At 39.5% G+C, this 26,471-nt stretch overlaps 1 protein-coding gene across 6 annotated transcripts in view; it reads left to right on the top strand.

Moving 5' to 3' along the window:
- ENOX1 (ecto-NOX disulfide-thiol exchanger 1) overlaps positions 1-26,471 on the top strand; it is a 366,706-nt gene that overhangs the window by 218,661 nt on the left and 121,574 nt on the right. For 4 of the 6 annotated variants that reach the window (XM_035322371.1, XM_035322349.1, XM_035322334.1 and 1 more), the window contains 2 exons: positions 9,462-9,597; positions 10,438-10,575. In XM_035322371.1, the coding sequence (XP_035178262.1) occupies positions 9,588-9,597; positions 10,438-10,575 (148 nt within the window). In that variant the 5' untranslated portion in view covers positions 9,462-9,587. Of the gene's footprint in view, positions 1-1,377; positions 1,389-9,461; positions 9,598-10,437; positions 10,576-26,471 lie in introns of those variants that run through there. The other 2 variants (XM_035322357.1, XM_035322363.1) reach the window with 2 other exon arrangements.

Genomic DNA, 26,471 nt, shown 5'->3' with positions numbered 1-26,471 from the left:
AAAAATCTCAAAGGGCTGAAGATCTGGCTGTATGAGGTACAGAAGCCTGTCAGGAGGGTAGCCCTGCCCATGATTCTTGGAGCACCACTGGCTCACTGACATCCCTGCCTGGGGAGCTCCTGGATGAATCCAGCATCAGCCCAATTACAGCACAAGGAGTGCTGGGTCTGTAGCTGGTTTTAGCCCTCCTGGGGTGGAGGGGGTGTTAGCCAGTAAAGGTACAGCAGGACTAGATGGAGATGGAGGGAGGGAAGGCATTTAGCACCATCATAACCACCATGATCTGCAGCTGGAACCCCATCTGCCCCAGCCCTGGGGCAGTCAGTTACAAGGGAGAAGCTCCAAATAATTTTTTGTTGCCTGATCATAGCTGATGTACAGTCTCTGATGGTCTCCTGATAAGGCCTCATATTAAATATGAGATTGTCTCTCCCTCTGTGGAAGTGAATCATAGAATCATAGACTATCCTGTGTTCGAAGGACACACCAGAATCATTGAGTCCAACTCCAGCGAAAGAGAAAGAGGGTGTACAAGTGTCCTGTGAAGAAGAGCACGCATGCAGAGTATGTGATATTCCTGTTTGCAGTCCTACAATAATTGCTTCATGATTCCATATGCAACTATTTAGAAAACAGGTATAAAATTCTTGCCTCCACTTCACAATGTAATTCAGCCTCTGCTGAAAGCCATTAGGTATGAGGGAGAACAAAGAGCCTGGAAGCTCTGCTCCGTCTTCTAAAAAATGGAAAACCTTCTCAGTTCCCCCCATTCACCCACAACAACCAGACTGGGAGAAGCAAAAGGACAGAGGGAAACTACATGTAGCTCTCCTCACCTTCTAATCAAAGGGGCGTACTGCCCCCAAGCATGGCACAAAGGATAAAAAGAGCCATTTACTACCTGGTCAAGGCTGATGGGAAGAAATAGGAAAACCATGGTAGCTGAGTGAGGTTTGTAGCTGAGTGGTTCACTGATCTTTAAGAAGGGAGCTTCAGGGAGCAAAGGAGTTAAGCATTTGGGAAAGAAACAGGGCTGAGGAGAAACGATTCATTTGGAAGTGGGAAGAAAAGGGCCAGAATGAGTTTTCTCTCCAAAGAACAGGCAGATGTAGGGCAATACAGTTGTAGGAAATGTGTGTGAGTGGGCAGCTCCCGTTGTCAAACACTAATAGTCATATGTTGGCATATTCACGGGGGATGGGCAGGAAAAAAAATCAGAAAGCAAGCCATCTCTGTGAATATACATTTGTGTCTATATCTGGGGACATTCTCTTGAGTTACAGCAAGCTGTAGTCATTTCTGTTCTCCTGAGCTTTGCTGTGCTGGAGTTTCCAGCCAGGCAAAGGACAGGACTGGGATTGAGCGGTGTATTGGGATTCATACAGCAGGTAGCAGAGTGGTGGCTGGGCTCATGAGGCACAATTTGATTAACCCAGCTCATCTCTGAGGCTTGTTTCATTGCCTTATCAGGTAGGTGTCTGAAACGTGCAATCTGAAGTATCTCATTCTCCCCATTGGCAATTTTGGCAGTGGGAAAGCTCAGGCCTAGGCCTGAGGCATAGGCCTCACACTGGATGGGATGACTCCCTTCTTCTCTTAATGAAACAGCACAGTGTAACAGACAATACCAATTCTTGGTAGTGAAGAGATATTTGGATGAGAGATTGGCCCATGGCAGAGTCAGGCAAGAGATGAGCCTTTGTTGTAAGGGGAAACATGAAGTCAATGGATGGAAAAAAAAAAAAAAAATCAAAGAAAAGCAAAGAGGAAAATTGTGAGGTAGATGGAGAAGAACGGGCAATACACTAAGATGAATGGCAGGAATACAAGATAAATGAGACCAGAGAGCACACCACCAATTCAGAGCTTATAGTTGGGAGAAAAAGATCCTGAGTGTGACGAGCTAAGAGGTGATGGCAGCTTTTGGAGAGAGGAGAGATGCAGGTTGATAGAAGAGATATTGAGTTTTTCTCATAAGCAGATTTTTTTACTAGAAACCTTGAATTAAAACAAAACAAATCTAAACCTCTTTACCAGTGTTTCACCTAGCAGCTCTCACTGAGAAAATTCATGGTGGTCTTGCGTAAAATTTTGTTCAATATGATTTTATATCGCTTCATTACCCTGTGAAATAATGCTCTGCAGGTCACCTGGGCATTTAAGCAAGGACACTTGGATGTCACCTCTTGTCAAAATTTTGTCCAATGATAAAAGTGTATTTTAAAAATATGAAAATAGTTTGACTGACAAGGTTTTTTTTTTTTTTTTTTTCCATGAAACTGCCTGAAAAGACAGGCTGCTTTAACTCCAGGAGTTCAATTATACTGGCTGTGAAGGAAAAGAAGAATGCTAATGAATGCATTTTAGAAACTTCTAAAAAGTTACTTAAAATAGATTTTCCATACCTAATGTTGCCATGTGAAACTCAACTGTCTCCTGGTCTTCTGGGCCTTGAAGAATGCCATGTGTGTACATTTGGAAATTCAGTAATGAGGCTCCTCCTTCTCATTCTGATGGACTACATGATACTGTCCCTAGGGGCCTCCCACAGGCAGGGCTTACCCATCAAACTGCATTTTTTCAGGGGGTGGCATGGGAGTGATTTTTTTCAGGTTAGCCAGGAAGTTAAAATGCTCTTTCTGGGAGTGTGGCCCAGCTTGCTTTGGTCTTTTTTATTATTATTATTTTTTATTTTTTTTCTGTGTTTCTTTTTTAGAAAAACAACCCCCATTGTACTGCAATTGCCTGAAGTAGCTCTAGTAAACACAAGATAAGGGGTGTTGTGCAGCAGAGTGGGAGAGGGTGTGATGTGTGCTGCATTTATGTAGGTGATCCCTCAAGCCAACAGAGATAAGAAATAGCATGTATAGCTCGCATATAATGACTGCCCCAGGTGCTGTATGGCATCAAGGAGGCATTCCAGCACCTCTCGTGGGAGCATTTCAGTATTCAGCCTTCCAGTGAAGTTGCTGAATTCTGTTTGCTCAAGACGTGCTTTGGGTGCCTTCTCCTCTGTCTGAAATGCAGTGATGTGGGAATGTGACATTTCTAAAGCAGTCAGTGGCTTTGAGTAGAAAAGAGAATGACACAAGGACTAGTCTTAAAATACTTCTGTTAGTAATTGAAAGGTTTTAGAATTGTTCTTTATTTGCCTCATATAAATTCTTAATATGCAGAAATTTAAAGGAAGGGTTGGTTTAAGAGGCTACAGGGCTCTTAATTGGGAAGCAAGTGATTCAAAATTTCAAGTCATCTTGAAAGAGGGACAAATGGAGACACAATCACCATTCACAATGGCGTTTTGTGTTCAAGTAATAATCAGGCTTGTTTTTATCATGATTACACTGCATCGCAATCTGGCAAAGTTTATTTATTTATTTATTTTTTCTTCCAGATGATTTTGGTACTGCATATGCTTTTTTTTATCACTAAGCTGGACTTCTGTAATGCTTTCCTTAATGTGCCTCCAGATTCTGTTATTTATAGACTTCAGCATATTCAGACTGCAGCTGCTAAAATACACGCAAAAGAAAAAGCACATTTTTAACCTGTTAAGTATTTGCTCTTTGGTGCCAGAAAAGATCGGGATTTAGCATGAAATATTATGTGGGTGACCTTACAAAGAGCATCACAAGCACACCTGTTTATCTTGAAGACTTTTGTTTTATTTATTATTTTTTTTCAAACTGAAATCTCCCAGTGTTCTGCGTTTGGAGGGAAATCTGGTCTTTATGTGTTCTACGTATTATCTTCAAAAAGTGCTAGGGCAGAGGATTTTAGTAATGCAGCATCTCAAATGAGCTGTTCTTCCAGAAAATGTGTTTTGTGCAAACTGACTTTGTTAAATTTAAAAGGAAACTGTAAATATATTGTGGTTTTCTCTTAAGTTGTCCTAGCCCTATCAGTACAGCATGATTTACTTGTTAACTGTTTTTCAGCAAAAATTGGTGGAGAGGATCCTTTGTAAATATGTAGAAACATGCTTATTTAGTGTACGTAGTGAAAAATGAAATCTCTTAATGCTACAGCCTATGTTTTAGGAGTTTATAAGATGACAATGTAGTTTTTCTATACACATTCTAGGCACAGTCGAGAATGAGCATAGGTATTATAATTCATTTAAAATACAAAAAATCAGAACAACTATGTAAGTGAACACTTAAACAGAACTCCTGTTTAGGCACTAAGGGTAGAGCCCTTCTCATCTTCACTGGCTTTTGCCTAATAAAGCTGTTTTGTTAAGGAAAGTGCCAATTCCTTCAAAATCAATCTTTGCTTTCAAAGTCATCAAGTAAGAGGGAGTCTGACAAACAAAGCCAGATAAATAGGGTGACTCTCTGGAAAGCAGCTAGTCTCTCTCCAGTAGAGCTGCAGAAGGCTAAAGCATATGGTAGATACCTAACTTAGGGTCCCATCCCAGAAAATAAGACATTTTCTAAAATGCTCTAGTACCTCATGTATTTTATTTATTGAATTTGTGAAGTGTTTCAGAGATGGTCAGGAAGACATGGGTAGTGATTCTCATAACATCTTTGCCTCTCTCTCTCCTTTCTTTTTCTTCTTTCTTTATTGGGAGTCCTGTCAACATCTCTAAAAATAGAAACACTGGGAAGACCCAGTACAAAATACTTGATGTATTTTAGAAGACAGCAGGAGGTAGCCTGGTAAATGACCTGTGCTTTGGCAGGTCACGTGGAGTGTGACCCACCTAATGACTACCATCCTATGAATCACAGTGAGCAGTAACAAATGCTTCACACATGCTGTTCATGTAAGAACTGGAAAACTCTCCTAGGTGTAACACGATGCCACATCACTCCAGCCATCTGCATTTCCTTGAGAATTGGCACCAGTACTGTCTAATGTCTTTGCAACTTTTAGTCCCAGGTTTCAAAAGATTGATGGCATCAGTCTTTTCCTTGAAGGATTTAGTGGTCACTAAAATGAGACAGAGAGGTGAAATGACTTGAGGTCACGGAGCAGGTCAGTGTCAGAGCCAGGCAGAGAACCTCCTCCATGCATCCTGGGGCTGGCCGCTGACCCAGCACTCCACAGAGCCTAATTACTGTGGTGCATTTAATCAGCTTCACTCCATGTCGTAATTCACTGTCTGTGGTGTTATAGATATCTAAAGGGTAGGATTTTAACTTAGCAATCTGCTGTGTTATTGAATTAGTTTTATGTTGTGTTAATTTCTTTGTCTCACAGCATTCATTGCCTGTGATAATTGATGCACAATATATAACCGACTTCTGTATTCATTTGGGTAACTGCATTTAATTGCCTGGTATAAAATATGCGTGCTAAGTGCAATCTGCTATGACTGCTTTGACTGAGAAGTGCTCATTGGTATGGACTTGAGGGTGCTTTATCTTTCTGACAACCTGTCTGAGGGAAGTCTAAATGTCTCGCACAATCTACCATGCAAGGATTGGTTCTTGCATTGTGTCTGCAGAAGGCGAGGCCACAAGAAGTGTCCCAGGGAATCGCTTTACAGTGTTTGGTGTTAGAAATTTGTTAATCAGAAGCTCTAAAGAAATAAAGCTTTTATTAATACCCCTGCTCCCCCAAAACCTCCAAAACCATCAGCACCCAGAAGACTTTACACATTTTCTCCTGTAGATCAGGATTATGGCTTTATTTGCTTCTCAAGTTACTCCCCCCTGGAGTAAAGCTACTCCCACGTACAAGTGTTTATGTACGCAGATTTCTTTTATATATATCTTCAGGTCATTAATGCCCAGAGGAGTACTAATAATTTATAGATCAGGAGAGCTATCTAAAGGTGTGATGTCAGTGAGATGGTGTTGATTAATACCTGCTCATTATACACAGGGTGCCTGCATAAGCTTGCACTCTCTTAGACATTTAACAAGTATCACAGTGATTCCTTTTATTTTTAAGAAAGTAAGAATCTTTACTATTAGATGTATTTCTCATCACACATCACTTGTTTTTTTTATGACCTAGAGTGAGGGTTTATTTGTTTCTCTTTAGCTTTTTTTTTTTTTTTTTTTTCCAGTGTCATGAAGGATATAATAGTGCAGTATCTCAGCTATACAAAGAAATGCTGAAATTTGCCCAAAGCTGATTTTATTTTAAGAATTAATGAAACTTCTTCCTATTCGAATTTTCAGAAGTTTCTTGATGAAAACTAAAGGTTGAGTGTCAATTATGTGTGAAGATCCTCTAAGATTATTTTAGCCATATTATACTGCTCTCTATTAATGTAATCTTCGAGTTGTCAGTAGAAGGGATCTTCACAATTAGTATTTTTCTTTTTAAGAGAGCTAGTTTCTACTGTCTGTGTCCTTCAGGAGGTAGCATTAGTTCTGCCTGCAGCTTGCTGCAAATTATTCAGTGTTCATAGGTGCCTTTATGCTTGTTATTTAGCTCCCTTCCACTGACAAAATAGCCTACAGCAGTTCTTGGTTAGATAGGACTAGTTCCACTTTAGGCTCCTTGCATGCTCTTTGTGCTTTTTCCCCTGGTTCAGCCTGCACTGCATCCAGGTCCTGCTGATCAAGCAGTAGCCTTGATGGCTAGAGAGAAAGCAAAACTGCCCAGAGTCAGCGTGGGCTACAAGAGTGTGTTTTGAGCAAAAAGTTTTGTGGCACACTGGGCAGAGATGGTGGCACAGTACAATAGGGGATTCACAAATAATCACAAATAATCCCATATATTATGATATTTTATTTGTCCTCTGCAAGGACTTTAACAAATGCTTGTGGCTAATTTATGAAAAAATACCAAAATTTGAAATAGATGGACAACCTGGTGGAAGGCAAATGCAAAAGAAGTCACATATTAGTTCTCAGTAGACTGAAGTGTGTTCATTTAGCTCAGGGTCTGATTCTTTATGGACCAATTCCCATTTCTGGCAGAGCTAATACAGCTGCAATTTGGGCTGGGGGGAAGAGAGCATGAAGTTTGGCAGCAAACCTTGTAATGTCACCCAATGCATGCATCATGAGGCAGTAAAACATCCAGAAACAATCCAACATCCTGTTTTTTGCCCCTTATCCCAATAATCCATGCTTGTCTGAGATACCTGTGCAGGCCATCTTCTGAAACCACAGGGCAGCACTTCAAAAATCTCCAGCAGTTGGAGTGGTACATTATGACAATAAGCAACCAGACCACAACAAGGTGTGGAGAGGCATTTCATCACTATTTCATTGCAGTTTTGAGATGTTCCTTCCTGCACCAAGGCAAGAAGTCTTCTGGTCACAGGAGAAAGACAATAGGGCACCCAGATCCATGCCAGAGGGGGATATGGATCCATGGGTGGTGGGTGAACTACACTCATCTGGGTTGTTCAGCATATGTTTGTGAATCAAATTGATTTGCAAATGATTCATAAGAGGAAAGGGGATGTGCAGAGTGAGAAATATCTTATAGACAAGCAATTATTCAGCCAGCTTTAACCTCAAAGTAGATGTTTGTGGTCAAAAGTTTATAGCCTGAGTAGAAAGAGCTAAGTACCAATTTAAGGAGCTGAATAAGAGACACCCAGTTTATAAAAACATGACATAAATCTCGGGTGGCTTGCCAAGATTAACATAAGTTAATCGTGTTCCCTGCAGAGGACTTTTGTTCAATGTTTTTTGGTATTTATAGATGTTATTTAGCAGCTAATTTTATCATAAAATTATTTTATATTTTGTATAATGAATAGTGGAGATCAAATAGGAATTGGAATTGCAAATTTGAATATTAAGAGTTGATAAATATTGACTTTTAAATAGACCCACTGTAGATTTGAACAAAATACTTTTTAACCTAGTATGCTGGTTATTTGAAAATTACAACATAGAAAAAAAAGTAGAGTATTGTCTGATCCCGACTCTCTCTTTGCTTTTACAGCTATTAATTTGATCATGTCCCTATGAAGTGATCTGTACAGTGTCAGAGAACTATAAAACTTTCTAGCTTGTACTTTATGCACATCATATGAAAAAAGTGTGGGAGGTGCTCAAATACAGCTAAAATACAGCATAATCACTTTAATTGTTTCTTTTCTAAAGATGAATTCTTAGGGTTTGCATGTTGGAAACCTGATAATTAAGGTCTTTCAAGTACTTTTTAAAAAGACAGTGCATGTGTCTTTAGGGCTGAGCAAGTCACCAACAGGCACCTACCTGGCATTCATGACTCCCCCATAAAGCTTGGAAGCACTCAGTCAGAGGTTGGGCTATTCCCCTACAGGTACCAAACACTGTAGATCAGACCCTCTTGGCTTATGGACAGCCAAAAAAACAATCAGTCAATCAATCAGACACAAAACCCACAGAAAAAAACAACCATGCAGCCCTAGTTTTGCCAACAGTTATATGTAGCTAATGCACATATCTAACATGGGTGTATGTTTGTGTTCATCTCAACCTCTCCTAGCCTACAGGAAAGACAGGGGTGGACTTTTGTCAGGGAGAGTAGCGATTGGACAAGGAGTAATGGATTTAAACTAAAAGAGGGTAGGTTTAGATTAGATATAAGGAAGAAATTCTTCACTCAGAGGGTGCTAAGGTACTGGCACAGGTTGCCCACAAAATCTGTGGATGCCCCGTCCCTGGAGGTGTTCAGAGCCAGGCTAGATGGGGCTTGGAGCAACCTGGTCTGGTGGAAGGTGTCCCTGCCCATTGATGGGGGGGGGGAATTAGATGGTCTTTAGGATTCTTTCCAACCCAAACCATTCAGTGATTCACATGATTCTCAGTGTTTTCTCCTTCTGCTGTGGGTGCTGTCAGCTCACAGCTTTGGGTCACACCACATCCTCTCTTCAGCCTCCTTTACCATCAGCAATGCAAAGACACAGTGAACTTCTCTAACAGCAAAAAGTTACTGTTATGTAAAATTCACAGTCTGACAGATATCTGATGAAGGCAGTGCGTTTTAGCTGGAAGCAGATGTTCCATGTTCACTTCAAGCTACCTAACCTTTCTGAGGCAAAGATAACGTGCTAGTTAAGGAGCAGGCATCATCCTCAGCACTGATAGGTGTTCTTACATTTCCACACTTCTGTGCATTCCTTTCTAAAATTCATTACAGTTTTTTTTTTCTTTTTCTTTTTTTCTTTTAATTTCATAACATGAGACTATTTCCTGAAACTTGCAACATCAGTTAATTGTTAACAGTTAAAAAAATAATCATATTCAACCCTTAAAATGAGCTTTTTCAGCCAATGCCATACTGAGGAGGCTGTGTAGCTACTGATAAGGCCTAATTTGTGAAGGGCTTTTCAGTTGGAGGCAAGCTGTCTGACAGTTTCCTACATGGCACTGTTTGTTTAGCGGGCTAGGATGAACGTTCATTGAAAATCTTCACTGAAATGGGTGCAAGGAGGCTGGGGCTGGTGGTCCAGTGCGAGTGGGCAGAAGCATCATTCAAGTGGCTTCCCAGAGTGCAACCATATTCTTCTGACTGGCACTTGATGGCTAATTTCATTTTTTTTTCTCTTTCAGAGCCTAATGAGCTGTGTGTGGGCCGTGCGTTCAGTGACATCCCATCTCAAGATGCTGCTAATACAGTAGCTAATTATTCCTTGCTGAAGAAGACTAACAGAAGCAAAAGGAACTGGTGAAAAAGCAATGGCTGCCGGTAAATATCTCAGGTCTGAACAGGTTGTAAGGAAACAACTGGAAGATGGTTTGGGCTATGATGGGATGGATGCACAAATATGCAATCACACCTTGTGTTTTGGGATTCAGCATCAGGAGGGTACCATTCCTTAGCTATCCAACCCACTCTTCCTTCCCCAACCCAGGAATCCATACCTGGGCTCAGTATGTCTTGACCAAATTAATCATAACTCTCTTTTGTTTTCAGAACAAAACTTGGTGATTTGCATAGCTAAACAACTGGTTTTGACCTCTTTTTAGTTAGGGGCTAACATATTCTTTAATCCTCTATAAAAAATTGCATGTCATGGGAAACGGGTTTTTGCTTGGAATGTGTTTGGTTCTCACAGCTTTCTTACAATCTGCCATAGATTATATACAATTAAATTATATCAGAGGACTACAGAATAATTCAGTCAGGTTGGCAGGGATATCAGGAGGTCTCCAGTCCAAACTCCTGCCCAAAGCAGGGCCAGCCATAGGGTCAGGCCAGTTGCTCAGGGCTCTATCAAGTTCAGTCTTGAAAACTGCCAAGGTTGGTGACTGTACAGCCTATTCCACTGCTCGACTCCTCCTCCTGGTGAAAAAGTTTGCCGTATAATCAGCTTGAATTGTTCATGTTTCATTTTATGTCTGCTGACTGTTTCCAATGTCTTTATCATTTGCTATACAGTACCAAGCACTATTATCAGTTGTCTGAAAGGTGAAACATAATTAAGAAACAGAACAGTAGTTGTGATACCTCATTTTAACTGGCACTTCTGGTTAATAAAGCTGGGATGTTAACTTTTCTACTTAGAATGTGTTTCTTCTCCTGCAGCAGCTGATGGTTTGGGAAGTATAGCTATAGATACCACGCAACTGAACATGTCAGTCACTGATCCAACAGCTTGGGCCACAGCTATGAATAACCTGGGGATGGTTCCAGTAGGACTAGCTGGACAACAGCTTGTGACAGGTAAGACTTTTCTTTTAAAAGAGTTCTGTTTTACCACTCCATGGATTCTTTGCAACCTTTTAGAAATATCTGGAATGATTTCTGATGATATATTTATTTTTTACATTCTGAAAACACCATCTATAATTAATATTGCATATTACATACTGCATGTACTAGGTGTATAATCCACATTATATTTTAGCCTTGTGGAAAGCCAAAACTCTGGGGAAAATGGACAACTAAACCATCGATCTTCATGCTGAATCAAGACCAGGGGCCAGGTCATATAAGAGGAATGTTTGTTTTTGTTTCTCCATTCAAGCAGGATATCTTGAGCTTCTGCCAAGGAACACCATGGACTAGGACCTCCTGACTGGAGAAAGATTTTGAAGTTACATTAATTAGGCAGAAAATCATGTAGTCTGTTCAGTTCATACGCTCAGCTAATATTAGTGAAATGAAGCTTTCCCATCAGGTATTTGCTTATTTACTCTCTGCCTGACTCCATAAATTGATTTCTAGAGTTTGTTCTTGTTTGATTTTGTTTCTTCACTTTTAGTTTGGGAGAACATGTCAGGAAATCACTCACTCAAACAATAATAAAAATTATATTTTGAAACCAGCATTGTTTCACAGACTAGTCCAGATATTATCAGACTTCATTATCAGCAGTAGAACTCCAGTTACGTGGGATAAATTAAACTTTATTGTTCCTGTGAGGTAGAAAAAGATTATTTTTATATGCGTGTGCTCCACAGATGCAAGCCATGAGCCAGACCTACAATAGGTCCCCTCTGGAATATGCATCTTTAGCTTGAGAAGAGCAGTGCAACATGTGGGTCAGAACTGCCTCCTGTCTTGTCTGTGCCTGTCTGTAGACTTGGATGCAGTAAGCCAGGTCAGGTTGTAAATCACTTTGTCTGCCTCACCAGGGATGCGTGACACTTAATTTTGGCCAAATATGTCCCTTTCTGGGACTGGGAACTGAGTGGAGCTGTGCCAGTTCACAGATGATGGTCTGGCTCTGAATTACCTATTTTACAGGCGGGTAAACTAAGCTGCACGAAAGTTGATTTATGATGAATCAGCCTCAAGCAGAGTTTAGCTGGTAGAGGCCATCAACGGGTTCTTTAACCCCATGCTTCTGATTAAAGGAAACAAGCAGAGCTGTCAGTGCCTGCCTCCCGTGCTGTGCCAGTCCTGTGTCCAGCAGAATCCTAAACCCAATGGCCTACAGCAGAGCCCCAGGAAGACTGGCTGGTGTTGAAGGGGACACAGCAGGGTGCATCACCAGAAGGTCCTCTTCCAGCAGCACCAAGGACTTGACTGGCCCTGGTGTGCCTTTCCCATGGGCTTGTGGGGAAATGGAATTTCCTGTTTTCTGGTGGAGCTTTGCCCCTAGAAGCTGAGGTTGTTTCTGGAGACTGTGGTCCCACCACAGGGAGAGGAGAAATCCCACTAAACTGGGGCAGGAAATAATGAAACCACTGTCCTTGTGAACAGATTTACTTATTCATGCTCATGTCCTGAATGTGTGCTGAACTCAAATTCAATTACCTGAAAATGTCCAAATGTCAAAATCAGCTTCTCTATATTGATTTACAAGCATCTCAGTTGCATATCCCATGGAGGTTTGCCCACCTTTTTGTCTTCTCTTCTTCCTCTGTCTCCCCAGTTCTGGTGTAAGTTGTGTCCTCAGGTGTGCTATGCGATCCCTACAGGGCAGACTCCCCTCCTGTGCAAAGCTTTTCCCTACAGGGAGGATCTCATGGATTTTACTTCATTGCCAGCTCCCTGCTGTAATTTCCATAATCATGTGTATCACGTATTGTAGGAGTGTTGTACAGGTCAGTTGGTGTTTGTTCAGCATTTTCAATGTATGAAAGGTGCCATAAGTAATAAATATTAATTACTGAAGTTCTGCCTGCTTTCTTTACCGGTGTAGAATGACTTCTTTGTTTTCCCTTTCCTTTCCTTTCTTTGAGACTCTTTTGTATTTTTCAAGGTAAATAGGTGCTTTGACACTTCATTATATTTCCTTATGATTCATAAATTTTTGACACATTTTCATCATGGCAAATCCATAATTTTTGCCACAATATACCATGAAAAGACTTATAGACTTATTTGCTATGATATATTTATAAATATATTTACCATGTCTGCATTCAACAACAGTTTCCATCACCATGTTAGACCAAATATCTAACCAGTCTATAGCCCTTTCTGACATTTTTTTCATTTCTTTGGTATTAATCCTATCAATGAAATAATCTCCCTAAGCAGTCACATATTGCTTCTTTTTACTATCATCTATGACATTTATTGGAGATGAAAATGAAACACCAGTGTTTTTTGTCTGCCTTTAAAAATAAATATTTTTATTTTATTCTTTTATTTTTCTGCCTTAATGACAGCTAGGAAAGCAATAATTAGTTTAAAATTATCTTGGAGAGAGTGTGATCTTTCCTGCGTGTGCCTTTATAACCTGCAATAGTCTGAAATTTAGTGTGTGGTACTCATCTATACCCTGACGTATCTCCTACTGCTGTGATATTTCAGTTTCCAAAGGACTTATTCTGCCATAGCCTTTCCTTCTCCAAACCTCCTGGTTCCTAATTCCCAAATTTCAGGGCATTTTTTTCTCCCATAGATATGGCCTCTGTATGATCTACTAAGTTTCTTTACAGGGTTTTGCTTTTTTTTTTTTTTTGTATTTTTTTTTGTATTTTTTTTTTGTATTTTTTTTTTTTTTTTCCTACTGACATTAACTTTGCTGCTGTGTAACATGCTGGAATTCCTGCCTCGTAACAGAGTTATGCTACCCACTTTGCAAGCTGTGAACTTCTTGCCTAGCCTGAGAGTTTGTTAAAATGACTACAAAAGCTTCTGCAACACCTGGCCAGTTCTCTTCTCACAGTCTGGGATATAGCCTGTCTGGTCTGGGTAACTAATCAATTTTAAGCACTGCTAACCTTTTAATAGCAGGTTAGATGATATCTGTACTCTATCCAATTCTTTATCTCTCAGTACTGCAAAATTGGATTTTTGATTTGGGTAAATGTCAGAGCCTTTCATTTGTTAAGATGAATTCTTGTTAATAGGTGTATAGTATCTCTTCAGTTTCTACATATATTCTGCTTACGCTTCTTGTTATTCAGAAAGCTCATATTTTTTTCCATAATATGTAGCTATTGTAATACACATACACTAATGTGCATTTATATACTACATATGCATAATTCATACAATAAACTGTAGTTTAGTATAGTTTAATAATGCATTAGTTAAAGTGTTAAAGATTGATATGGAATAGCCTTGTCTGAAAAGCACGTTCATTCTAAACCTCCCCTTTCAGCAGGTTATATTTTTTTTCCAAAAAATTGCCTTTTGGACTGAAATTTCTTGGTCTCAGCCCAGGGGTAAAAATTTTCTGGAAAGGTTGGGGAAAATCTGCTAAACTGCTTTTGAATTTTCCAGGCCTTAAAACTGCAATTTTCTATGCTTTGATACTTTGAGAAATATAGCCAGGTGAGAGGGAAAGGATGGTTTGTACACCATGTTTCTGAGATCTGAATCCTCCTTGTGCACTCAGCAGTTCTGATTCAAACACATCTTTCAATTACATTCAATTCCACTGTTTTGTTACATTTTAGGAACAGCAAAAAAACTTAGTGACCTGTGTCCAACTGAGAATGCTTTATTTTTGCTTTTACATCAGGATTTTTTTCAAGGCAAATTTGGCTTTGCCAAATTTAGTGTCCTCATGATCTCTTTTGTTTCAGCAAATGGCAGCAGGTCACCTGTTTTCTAAAAGACAACATCCTGCCAGAAAAATACTTTGGTTCTTCTTACACTAATGAGTCATTTCTCTGGAAAACATGAAGCAATTTTGAGATGCTTTCCTCCGCAATGACTTAGATGACCTAAACATTCATTAGTCAAAGGCGGTGTATGTCAAAAAGTTCACCAGTACAAATGAGTACGAAGAGTGGTACATTAGTTATAATTCTTATAGACTTGCTTAAGACTGTGCCCTATGCTGCTTGTTTGTACTCCTACAGAGAAAACAAACAAACAAATAAATAAATAAATAACATAAGTGCAGAGTGCAGACATCCAGGATGAAATTTATACATCTGCTTACATGTCAAAGTTATGCCTGAAAACTGATGCCTTCTACTTATTTATGGGATAATTATAAATGCAAGTTCATCCATGTGAACCCAGCCAACATGCCTCAGCCTCAGGATATTCAAATTTCCGTGGCCTCCAGTACTTTTTTGCTGAAGTTAGGCTTTGACCACTTCTACAAAATCTTAGTGAAAACAGAGGCTAGTAAGCTTTGAAGCCTAACATCTTGGTTACCAAAAAGTATAGAAAACCTATACACCATTTTTATGGCCTCAGGCATATGTTTTTTAGACACTGGAGGTTGTGAAATATTAGACACTTACATCAGCCTTTCTGTTTTTCCATTTGTCTTTGCTTTCCCCACACACTTGTCTTTTGACCTGATTTCAGTGGAACATAGAAACTGTCAGCTTCAATCAGATCACCTCGTTCAGGATTGTGCTTTTTGACAGTGCTGAGTATCAGATACTTCACAGGGAGATGTAAAAGGCAAGTCAGCACTGAAGTGCTTCTCCCTCCAATGGGCTCTTCTCTTGATCATTAATACATAGAGCAGGATTCCCCAAACTAGAAGTTGTATTTCTATATCAAGCCGTATCTCAGCAAAACTTCACTTATGGAAGCAGCGCCTGTGACAGTAAGTGGTTGCAGTCCTGAAACTGTAACCCCAGAAGTACTTTTTGATAAAAGACAAAATTGGGAAATTTCAATCTAGAGACCCTTAAATCGCAAAACATGAGGTTAAATATCCCTCCCATAATTTTATTAGCTCAAGACCTCCAAGTCTTTCGACACAATATTCAGACCGTCTATTTCTTGAGAATGAAGATTTTAACTAAAGGCAAACACTATACCTAGATTATAATTAATGCCAAGCAATTTTCCATGTGATGAGTGTATCATGTGGAGGAATAGCATAATGGCTTTCCTTCTACTCACTCCACTGGCTTAAGAGGTAACTGACTCCCATGAAGAGGAGAAGAGAGGAGAAGGAAAAAAAAAAAACAGGGATTATATTAGAAAAATACAGGGTGGTCTGAGGCTTAAAAATTCCCTTACCAGTCTGCCTCAGCTATGTAAAAGTCCATTGAACTTCACTGGATTTCTACCACAAAATAGATGAGGCATTCTCAATGAATTATTGTCTACTGCAGATCATTGTATTCTGACTGAACTGTCCCTCATTGTTCTGGTTTCGTACTATTTTTGTAGCGTTAATGAAGAACAATTAAATCTTGTAGGAAATCAAGGTATATTTGATTATATTCAGCAGTTCCCTGAAGAGAGGCTGTGCATTAAACAGTGCCAAAGACTTTAAGAAATCAGCTGGCCAGATTATTCTGCCAGTCTTGTGCATCTTCTGTGGCATCTCCATTACTGGCGGCCTGGAGACACCGATATCCATCTGAGTAGTCTCTTCATTTTACTTGTGCTGTGTAAAAAGCTTCCTAGTAGAGCTTCCTTTTTCTGCATATCATTGCTAAGCCAATGAACCAATGTGCTAACAAGCATATAACTTGAATCTTCTAAGACATGTTTAAGAAAACAGTTTCTTTTTTTTTTTCCTGTTTTTTTGATTACAGAAAAATACTTTTTCTTTTTCTTTTTTTAAGTAATCCACTTATACTATGGCCTGGAGAAATTACCTTTCCTAGGAAAAAGTACTTGTGCATCTATTATTTGTTAATAAAGCTTATTGCACTGCAGATTTAAGCTTTTAAGCAGACAGCATCTGGTAAAAGCACTCCCTGCACTCTTGTTCTCCTGCCCGTATAAGCTTAGACCACAACTAGCTGCTGAAAGAATTCATCAGGCCAGTGGCAGGGTAATGTACAGTGTACTTATCCTTGCTCTGAACACTGCATTGGCTTGACTTTGGTAGCAAAAGAAGATATAAGAAGTCTTAATCTAAGTCTTCAAAGTGTTCCACAGATTTTGTAAAACCTTTGAGGTTACAAGATCTTCAGAAGACATCTTTTCAGATATTATGGCTTCCAAGCATGTTTTATGCATTGTGTTTCATTAATAAGCAAGCCTATGGAGCAAGAGAAATGTAAGGCATACTCTGAAGAAAAACATATAATTTTTCTAATTTTATTCTAGTTCCTTCATATGCTTTACTTTTATAGACTTCACTATGGAGACATTGCATTTCAGTCAAGAGGAAGAAAAAAGATTTACTATTTGAATTATCTGAGTAACCAATCAGAACAATTAAAGAAGTGTGAAATCTACTTTAGAGAATTAGAGTAGAGCCTGTACCCAGGCAAATCTATGTATTTCTGTTGACAAGACACAGGTGAACAGCAAGAGTGAAAGAGAACAGGCACTGTGGGAATCCCACTATGCAGATTTACTGGGAGCATCTCTAAAGAAATATTATATATTAGCGTAACAAGTAGGTTTTTATCATTGACCTGAAAAGCGCCTGTGGAGTTAATCACACTTTCTGTCGTGTGAGTGTTACTCAAGGAGACTTCACACCAGGGGACATTAAAGTGCTAGGAACAAACACAGTCAGGTTACAACAGAAAAAGGAGAGAGAGATTCAATGGCCAGAGGAAACATAGCAGAAACTCTAAGTGCCTTTGACACACTATTCAGGGTTAAGTGTGCCTCTTAGGTCACTTAAGTGCCTACTCTATATTAGACCTTAATTGAGGCCAAGGATGAAGATAATGATTAAAATCTACTTGGTGCTTAAAGATAAATTGTGCTTTTTTAACGTCAGATGAAGGGTGACTGTCCCAAGTAAAGACTCAGGAAATGAACAGGGGCCTGCCTATATAGGTACATGCTAAGGGCAAAGTTTGTGCTGTATGTGGGGTGAGATATTTATTATTATTATTATTATTATTATTATTATTATTTATGGCATCTTTTTTTTTATATTTTTGTCCAAGGCCAGTTAGCAGTTCAGGAAAACAGACTGATTACTATTTGGCATAACTTCTCTTAACTCTCTCAAAATCCCAGAATACATTAATGATGCATGCTATATTGCTTGGATAATTTTTCTTTTTAATCCCTTTCTGTTGTTAATTGTTACTTTTGTAACCACCAGAAAATATGTTCTGCCTGTTTTTATTTGAAGTTCCAGTGAAATAACGTAGACATACTAGACATACTCAATTTCTGTAAAAGTTTTCACCATTTTTTTTTTTCCACTTTGGAAAGCCTCCATTCCCACTATTTTCCATGTGTTTATTTATTCTAGACAAGAAAACCCATGAGTAATTACGAGCATCCCAAAGCATAAAGTAAGCCAGGAGGCTGTTGGGAACCGTTTGCTCTTGACTGTTCACTTCTGCTAGAGCACAGTTTATTTACAGCACTTCCCTTTCACACATCATGTCCCGTCCAAGGATCTAAGTGTCTGCAGCCAATGTCAGGCATCCAGTGTAACTCCTGCGTGATATACAATTTGCTAATGGGAAAATTGAGATATTGTAGATAAAAATCAACAGAAAAAAAAAAAAAAAAAAAAAAGGAAATTGACCTTTTAAACTAATCAAAGATGAGGTATGAATAGCAACTTGTGTATTTACATCAAAACCAAGGCTTGCAGACTGTTAGAAGGTGGCTTGCTGAGCATATTTGTATGTTGAGGTGGTTAGGTGAAGGCAATGCTACCTGAAGTCCTGGACCCAAATCTGTGAACTTTTCACCAATAGGTCATGTGGATGTTCTGCAGGAGATGGGTACAGCCATTCCAAGAGGACTCTTAGTACCTGCAGGGTGCTCTTAGGAGAGCACAGTGATCAGGATGACACAGATGGTACTGCTTGGGGCAGTTGCAGAGCAAGACTTCCTTGGGAGAGCAAGACTTGACTGTGAATGAACTCACCCCAAGTCAAGGGCCATAAAATCTGTTTTGCCTCCCTAGTCAGTCTCTGTCTTTGCCTGCATGGGCTAGGTGGGTGCTTAGGGCTTGGCCCCTAGGTAGCAAGCAGGAAAGGATTGCTTTCTACATTTTATCTTGGGATAAAAGTCAGAAGCATGTTTTTCTTTCCTTTCTGCCATCTGTCCTTCAAATGCTCTTTGCTTTGAGATGAGCAAAAGAATTAGCTTTCACAAACCACCTCATTGCAAGAGTCTGTCTATGAAATATCAGCAGAGGCAATCAGCATGGAAAAATGTCTTCTGATAGTCCATGCAGAAGAAGCCACTTAGGCTTCAGCAAGTCTAACCCCAGAAGACACGAGGGAGCTTGTAACATAATACTTTGCTAATGTTGACTTGGTTCAGATAAACAGTGGATTTACTGCACCTTCCCATGCTCCAGTGGTGACAAATGAAGTGCGTGACATCACCCTCACTGAGTAATGCCTCTGTAATGGGAAGCAGCTGGTCAACAGAGTGGTTCTGTCAGTGGACGTGGAGGTGAAGCATAATTAAACTTAATACATAAAATATGCTGTAAGACTCTCCAGCACGTATTTAGGTTGTGTTCTGTCTCCATATTAGAGATATTCTCTTACTGTGGCTTCAGGAATTAAATACGTCTGTTCATGTAACAGGGACAACTTTAACTGCTGTTCCTGTATGTGCACAATTCTCATTCAGATTTTTTAAAAACAAACAAACAAACAAAAAACCACACACACAAATAACAGTTCGCATGACCCTACATGATTTTCCTTTGTAAATAATCTCCTCCTGACCATAGTGCTTACATTATTTAGTAATTATTTGTTCTTTGTATTCAGGAAAGGCTTTCAGATGGGAAGCTCCAGTAAATTAAACACAGTCTGAGTACTTATGAGTCAATCCCAGCCCAAATTGTGCATGGTCTGTTCTCTTTCGCTTAGATAAACCAGGTAGGTAAGGGATTGCATGGAAACAATGGGATAATACTGATTGGCATGAAAAGCAGCAGTGATTATGAAGCTGGCTGCCTATTGTGTGGCTTTTTTTCTAGGTGTCTTGGCACTGCAGTGATATGGTGGTAACTGAAAAAGCGGGTTAACTCTTTTATCTGATATTCTGAGTCAGGCGGTGAGAAACAGGCAAACTATTGAGCAAAATAGGAACAGGCAGACAATTCCTACCTGCTCTTCCTATTTGACTGTGATGCTGTAATTTTGTAGAGCAAGATTGCAAAAAGGGAAGTAAGAGGATAGGAAAGAGCTTTGCTAGCATTTACAGAAGAAAGACAGTACAGCAGGAGAAGGAGCTTTTTGTACAGATCCGGCAGCACGAGCTGTGTTTTGGAAGAGAAATGTCCAGACTGCAGTGGATAGAGAGGGCAAGTTACAGGCTTCTCCAGCTCATTTTGTTCTCTCTGATATGACTGTATTTCAAATGGTTTCTTTTACTAGATTTAAATGCAGAATATTACAACCAACTGTGGTGTTGAGTTTTTTCCTTGTTTTGATCTGCCTCTATCAAATCTATGTAACCTTCCTATTGGAAACGCCCTGTTTTGGGACCTGAACTGTACTTGGACTTACAGGACTGAGCCCTTTCCAAGAACAGTCATTGAAACCTTCTTTTCTGGGGCATTTTGAAAGGAATTTTGACACTTCAAGCATTCTTTTGTAGAAGTATTTTTAAGACATTTCATAATGTCCTAAAGCTTTATCTACCAGAATAGCTGATACCAAAAATAAGATAAATATTCCTAAAAAAATAATAATAAACTCACCAAAATTAAAAGGACAGAGAAAAGTGAACAGATTTTATTTTCTTTTAAATACCCTGTCCTTTACTGTCTTTATACCTAAATGTAATACTGCTGTCCTTTAATGTAGTAAATGCCATAGCATCATCCTTTTTTTTTTTTTTTTCTTTACTATGGTTTTAATAATTTCTTAACCACTTAGAGACTCAGAGAAGGATCATGGATTGTGAGAAAAGAGAGCTTGGATGCTGTAGCTGGATACCAGGGTTGCACACAGGCAGCAGGGAGTGAGAACTGCAGCAGAGCAGCTCCAAGAGTAGTTGATTTAATAAATTGCTTATTATAAATACTGGGGGGGAGCGGGGGGCCGGGGGGGGCCGGGGGGATCCCTTCATGTTAGTAGCCAGAATTCATCATATGAAAAAAAAACTTATGTACATTCTTGTTATTCACTAGCTTGTGTAAAGTAAAATATCTCTTCCAGTTCTTCCTACATATGTTGCTTTTTAACTTTGTGTCACTTTGTTCTGGTCTGTCTAATTACCTCAAGCAGATAATCAAGCCTGATTTTATAATAAACCATAGCCAGTTCAGGCTTGTCATGGCTGATTTATCAACTCCGAAGACTTAGGACTTTTCAGCCTCAAGACTAAGATCTTTTCTGGCTGCAATTCAAGGTGTTAATTCTGAGCTTTATATCTAAATGTGGTTTGGAACATGTGTCCTATGTTTTCTGTTTAAAAAAAGCAAACAGCCCACATTTCTGTTGTTTGTTGTTGTTGTTGTCTGAGTGGAATTTATAATCTGGAATTAAGATAAAACAAACCCAAACCATCCAATTCTGCAAGAACAGTCTTGTATGTAATCATCATGGCATAGATTGTCCCCTTGAAGGCAACAGGGCTACCTTATGTGAATGGAAGTTATTAACACTGGGCCTCAAAAGGGAAGCTATTTCTCCATAAAGTATTCCAGCATATATTTCCCTGTAACAAACTGATTCAGCACTGCCTGATGGAGTGGCGTGTGTCTCTACATGTGTGCATGTCTTAGAAATGGAAAGGTGCAGCACTAAGGAAACAAAACGATAATAGCTAATGACTCACGTAGACCATTTGGTGTCCCTTAGGGACTGCCTCTCTTCCAGTGCTTTGCCTCAGCAGTTGATCCCATCGGGGACATGAGAGCTAACCACCCTTCTAATGCTTCACCCAGGGATTTGAGGCCTCAAATTCTCACCGGAGGGCTTTCTTACAGCATCCCCCTTAACAGATAGTTGTATTCCTACCTCGCTTCTTCCTCTTTCCGCTGATCTTCTGTCTTTCATCAACAAAGCTTTTGCATATTGCATTGAATACAATACTGTACTGTACTGAATAAAGTCTCTGTAACGCAGCAAATATTTCCTGAGGGGCATTGACATCTCTTGGCTACCTCAAGTAGTAACAGAGGGATTACATTATTCTAAGGACTGTATGACAGAAACATTATCACACATCTGCATACTCTAGCCACTTTGTTTATTGTAATTCTCCCATCTTAGTGTTTATGTATCAGGTTGTTGATCTAGTGGTATCTTATAAGTTTTCTTGTTCAAATTCCAAGAGTGTTTTTGTTCTTTTTTTTTTTTTTTTTCCCATGTGTTTTCTAGATTTTTTCCATGTGTTTTCTAGATTATTTGCTGTATCCTAGCTCAATTATTTCACTTTCTCTGATGCATAATGGCAGTAATGGCATCTGACCGCTGTGGGCCATGTTGCATAAGAGCCACATCTCACTAGACTTGATTGCATGACCTGTTATTTGTTGTGCTTCCAAGTTTTGTTTAATATGTAGCCTTGAGATACTGTATTTAATGACTCATCCACATATGTATATAGTAAGCTTGAACTACAGAAGTCCTCCAGAGGACTTTTTTTATTGCTTACCATGCTTTTATGATCGAAAGATGACAACCTGTCATAGTTTTCATTTACAGTTGTGTTATAGATTGAAAATATCAGGAAACTCCATGTTGTTTTATGTCTGCATATAAATAGAGTTTACAAGTTTGCCAGTACTGCCTGCTCTGCAAACTCATTTGGGGATTTAAAGGGTAACAAACCTGTTTTTGCTCAGGCATCAGTAAAATCCAGTAGTAAAATGTCACTGGCCAAATATCATGGTTTGAGCCGTGATTGTCCCCCCTGGAGTTCCAGAGATGAACACAGGAGGAGAGAGTGATCTCAGGGTTATTTGGAAAGAGCCCTCCTACCAAGAATGCAGACCAGAATAGGACCCAGCTTCACTCTTTTCCACTTGTGCACTCATGCAGAGCCTGCAGGAAATAGAGGTTGTGATTTTTTTTTTTATTTTTTTTTTTACCTTGTGAGAGTAAAATAAAGAAAAATAATTTGGCAGTAAAAGACTAGGCTTCTTCTGCTTCTTAGATTAGACAAATTCTGTTTCTTAGATTAGAAAAACAACAGCAACAACAACAAACACAATAACAAAACAATCAAAGTCGTTTCCATCACATATAATTAACCCTCTCAGTTAATGCCCAGGCTTACATGCAGCCCATGCTGCCTTGACATAAAGAACAGTCTGCTAATAACAATTAAGCTTCAGGGAGTGTAAAGAAGAGGACAAGAGGCAGGGTCACAGCAGGGTCCTCTGATATGCTTGTGCTCATTTTGCATGAAAGCAGATTTCTCTATTTCTCGGAGCAGTCTGTATGCCTGTGTGCCTTCTGTGTAACGCAAGATTTGTGGGTAAAAGTTATATTGCTTCAACTCATGTAGCTGGAAAAAATACATCAGCCCTTCCGTGGTCTGAGGCATCCAGGAGACTAAAATTTTAATTATAGCAGATGGTAAAAAAGGTGAAATTCAGAGGAGGCAGTAGTTTTGCAACACATGATAATTTTCATTCCTTTATTAATCTTTTCATCTTACAAAGGCTTAACTATCTATTCCTTTACTCTGCAGAATAACCCCTTTGTCACCACTTCCCTTTTAATATTCTTTTCTCTTTTACAGGTGACAACCTGCTTTTTGATCTTCTTGACTTAACATATCTAATTAAAGTCAAAGAAAGTGCTCTCTACTTGTATTTAGGTTGGAAGTTCACTGCTACTACTTCAGACCTGGACAAGGGGTTGTCTGTTTTTTTTTCTGACTCTACTGTATGGCCCATAAATGTTGTCTTGCCCTAGACCTTAGACCATCAGAGCTCCAGCAATACAATTACAGCTGCGTGACCCTATTCTTAAAGTAGCTTTTTAAATCCAGACCCACAGGATAATGTCCAGTAAGGAAAAGATCCCTTGTGTAAGAGGTGTAGTGTTCTTCTAAGAGCAAAACAATTTGAGCCTGCGCAGAAGATTCTTTTATTTCTCTATTCTTGTTTTGTGCATCTTAGCCATTGATCTCTCCTCTGGGAACTTGTCAAATAATTTTTGAAATTGAAACAAATGCTCTGCTTCCAGGTTTATTTTTCTTATCATTTTTAACCACAATGTCTTTTAAAAGCTCTAGTTTCTTTTCCTCTGCTCCCTATCTCCTAAACCATTGAATCATAGAATTGTAAAATTGTTTGGTTTGGAAGGGACCTTCAAGACCTTCTAATTCAGGCAGGGATGCAACCATACAACTAGGTTGCTCGAAGCCCCATCCAACCTGGTCCTGAACACCTCCAGAGATGGGACACACACAGCTTCTCTGGGCAACCTGTTCCAGTGCCTCACCGCCATCTGAGTGAAGAATTTCCTCCTAACATCTGATCTAAATCTCCCTTCTTCTAGTTTAAAGCCATTCCTCCCTAACACCACACTCCCTGGAAAAGAGTTCCTCTCCAGCTTTCTTGTAGGTTCCCTTTAGGTTCTGGAAGGCCACTGTAAGGTAATTCTTAAGAAATGCCATCAGTTGCTCTTCCCTTATCTACCAATGCTGTAACCCCATCATAGAAGGCTACCAAATTTTTCAATTTGCCGTTAGCGTAGCCATGCTTGCTGTCACCAATCACCTCCTTATTTTCCATAGGTTTCCAGGAGGATCTGCTTCATGACCTTGAAAGGCACAAAGGGGAGACCGACTGGCCTGTAGTTCCTAGGGTCTTCCTTTTTTCCTTTTTTAAAACTGGGGGTTATGTTTCTCCTCTCCCAGTCAGTGGAAACTTCACTGGAGAGCCACGTTTTTTCAAACATGATTTATAGTGGCTTAGCAACTTCATCTGCCAATTCCCTCAGGACCCTCGGATGCATCTCATCAGGTCCCATGGACTTGCGCACATCCCTTGCCTCATTCAAAATGGACTACTGTTCCATTTAAGTCTGACACATTTTTCATCCTGTCCCTTGCAACGGTCAATGGCTTTTGTGAAGCTTTTGTGTGATGGAACTCTTCAATGTTTTAAGCATGTCTGAACATCCCATCCTTGTCAGTAAATGTCTTGGCAGCTGCTTGTATGCACAGCCACTCAGTTTTTCTCTAATGTGACTTAACCAAAACAAGACTGATCTTTCTAAGTCACTTCCCAGTAAGTTTTCCACCAAGGAAAGTTTAATTCCTATTAGTTGTTGCTGTTGATTTAATGAGGTTCTACCAAAAATTCCCAGTTGTTTCTTTATAACAAAGAACTACATACAAGGTTCTGCCTCCTTGATTTTGGGTGTGTAACAGGAGTGCCATAGAAAGAAATTTGAGGACAGAGGGTTCCTTGTTAACTTCTGGAAAGAGATAGTAATCTCCTTGGGAGGTGCAGAAATTACTACTGGTGGGCTGAATCACTCTACTGAATCATCCACCTTTTCCACAGACCCTGTGAGTATCAAAGGATGAAAAGATTCTTGTCTGAGATGTCATGGTTAAATATTTTGGTGTGGGTAATATGAGTCTCTCTCTGTCTAAAGTGAGGTCCTGGATTGTCATTATTTGCATTTTAGCTGAGGTTGAAAATGAATTTCTACAAGAAAGCTGTACTTTCTCAGTGAACAAAGAAATTCCTAAAACAAATAAAAAATATATATATAAAAAAAAATCCACCATCATTCTCAATATTAGATTAGACCTGGGATGAAAGTAGACTTTTGCTTCAGAACTAGAATTGAATTACAGAAAGTGTTCCTGGACTGTGTCATCTCAGAGTTGTCATTTTATTGCAAAACAGGGGAAGAAGGGGAGAAAAATTTGATTTGCCTGGGCTCAGCCTTGCTTTGTAGATTTTAAATGATATCAGCCCTTGAATTAGGAATGTTGCTGTGGCATTTAGGCCCTTGCAAGCTGTTGTGTTCATGGGAAACTGTAGAAACTCTGCTAAGAAGCAGATGGAGGTGGGTAGAGGATGGGTGAGGTTCCTTACTCCCAGGATCTCCTGCTGGACCTTTGTGACAAAGCTGGAGAAAACAGGTATGGGGGTGTGGGTGAAAGCTGGGTGACCAAATCTAGGCTGCGGTGGTTGCTGAGAAGTTGTCAGGGGGGCGCGTGAAGTTTTTCGAAGAACAGCAACAGAAACAGCCTCATGTTTGCTTGTGCAGCTTGTAGGGAAAACAGCTTTCAGGTTCTGAACCTGCTTGTCCCTTGTATTCTGTTAATTAAGAAGTTGTAAAAGATTACACGTTATGCATTAGCGATGCTGTGAACGAATGCTTTGTGTGTATGGATAAGCTGAATGTGACTTTAGACATACACTCCTATGCCATTTCTCCACTAACTACATTTAGAATTTAGAGCTGCCTCAGATGATAACTAGAAGAGCTTACTATGCTGATATTTACTGACACAAAAACTTTTTAAATCAACTTCCAGCCAGATGTTCATAAACAAGGGTTTGACAGTTGGTCCATAAATCAAGTCAAGCATTTCATCATTGTTCTCTTAGGTGGCTCTTTCGTTTAAGCATGTTTAACTAAACACATACATTTACTTAAGATGAACTGTAAGAATAACATCTGGAGATCTTTTCGCTGAAAGAAAATGCCAAAGGGTTTTACACAAGGATCAAGTGCATTTTCTAAACTGTAACTGGGTTTTTGGAATTCAAGCTGAACAAATGTGCTCTCAGCTTTTGAGAGGATCAAGGGCCAGTATTATTTAAATGTTCTTTTTACTTGCGTGGCACTCTATGGGGAATGTGCTCTCACTAAAGCATTCTTACATTTCTCATTCCATAATGAGTT

The sequence above is a fragment of the Oxyura jamaicensis genome, chromosome 1 (genome assembly GCF_011077185.1).
Source record: "Oxyura jamaicensis isolate SHBP4307 breed ruddy duck chromosome 1, BPBGC_Ojam_1.0, whole genome shotgun sequence".
Taxonomy (NCBI): Eukaryota; Metazoa; Chordata; class Aves; order Anseriformes; family Anatidae; genus Oxyura; species Oxyura jamaicensis.
Note: the sequence above shows the minus strand (reverse complement) of the source record. Positions and strands in the feature narration are given on the sequence as shown.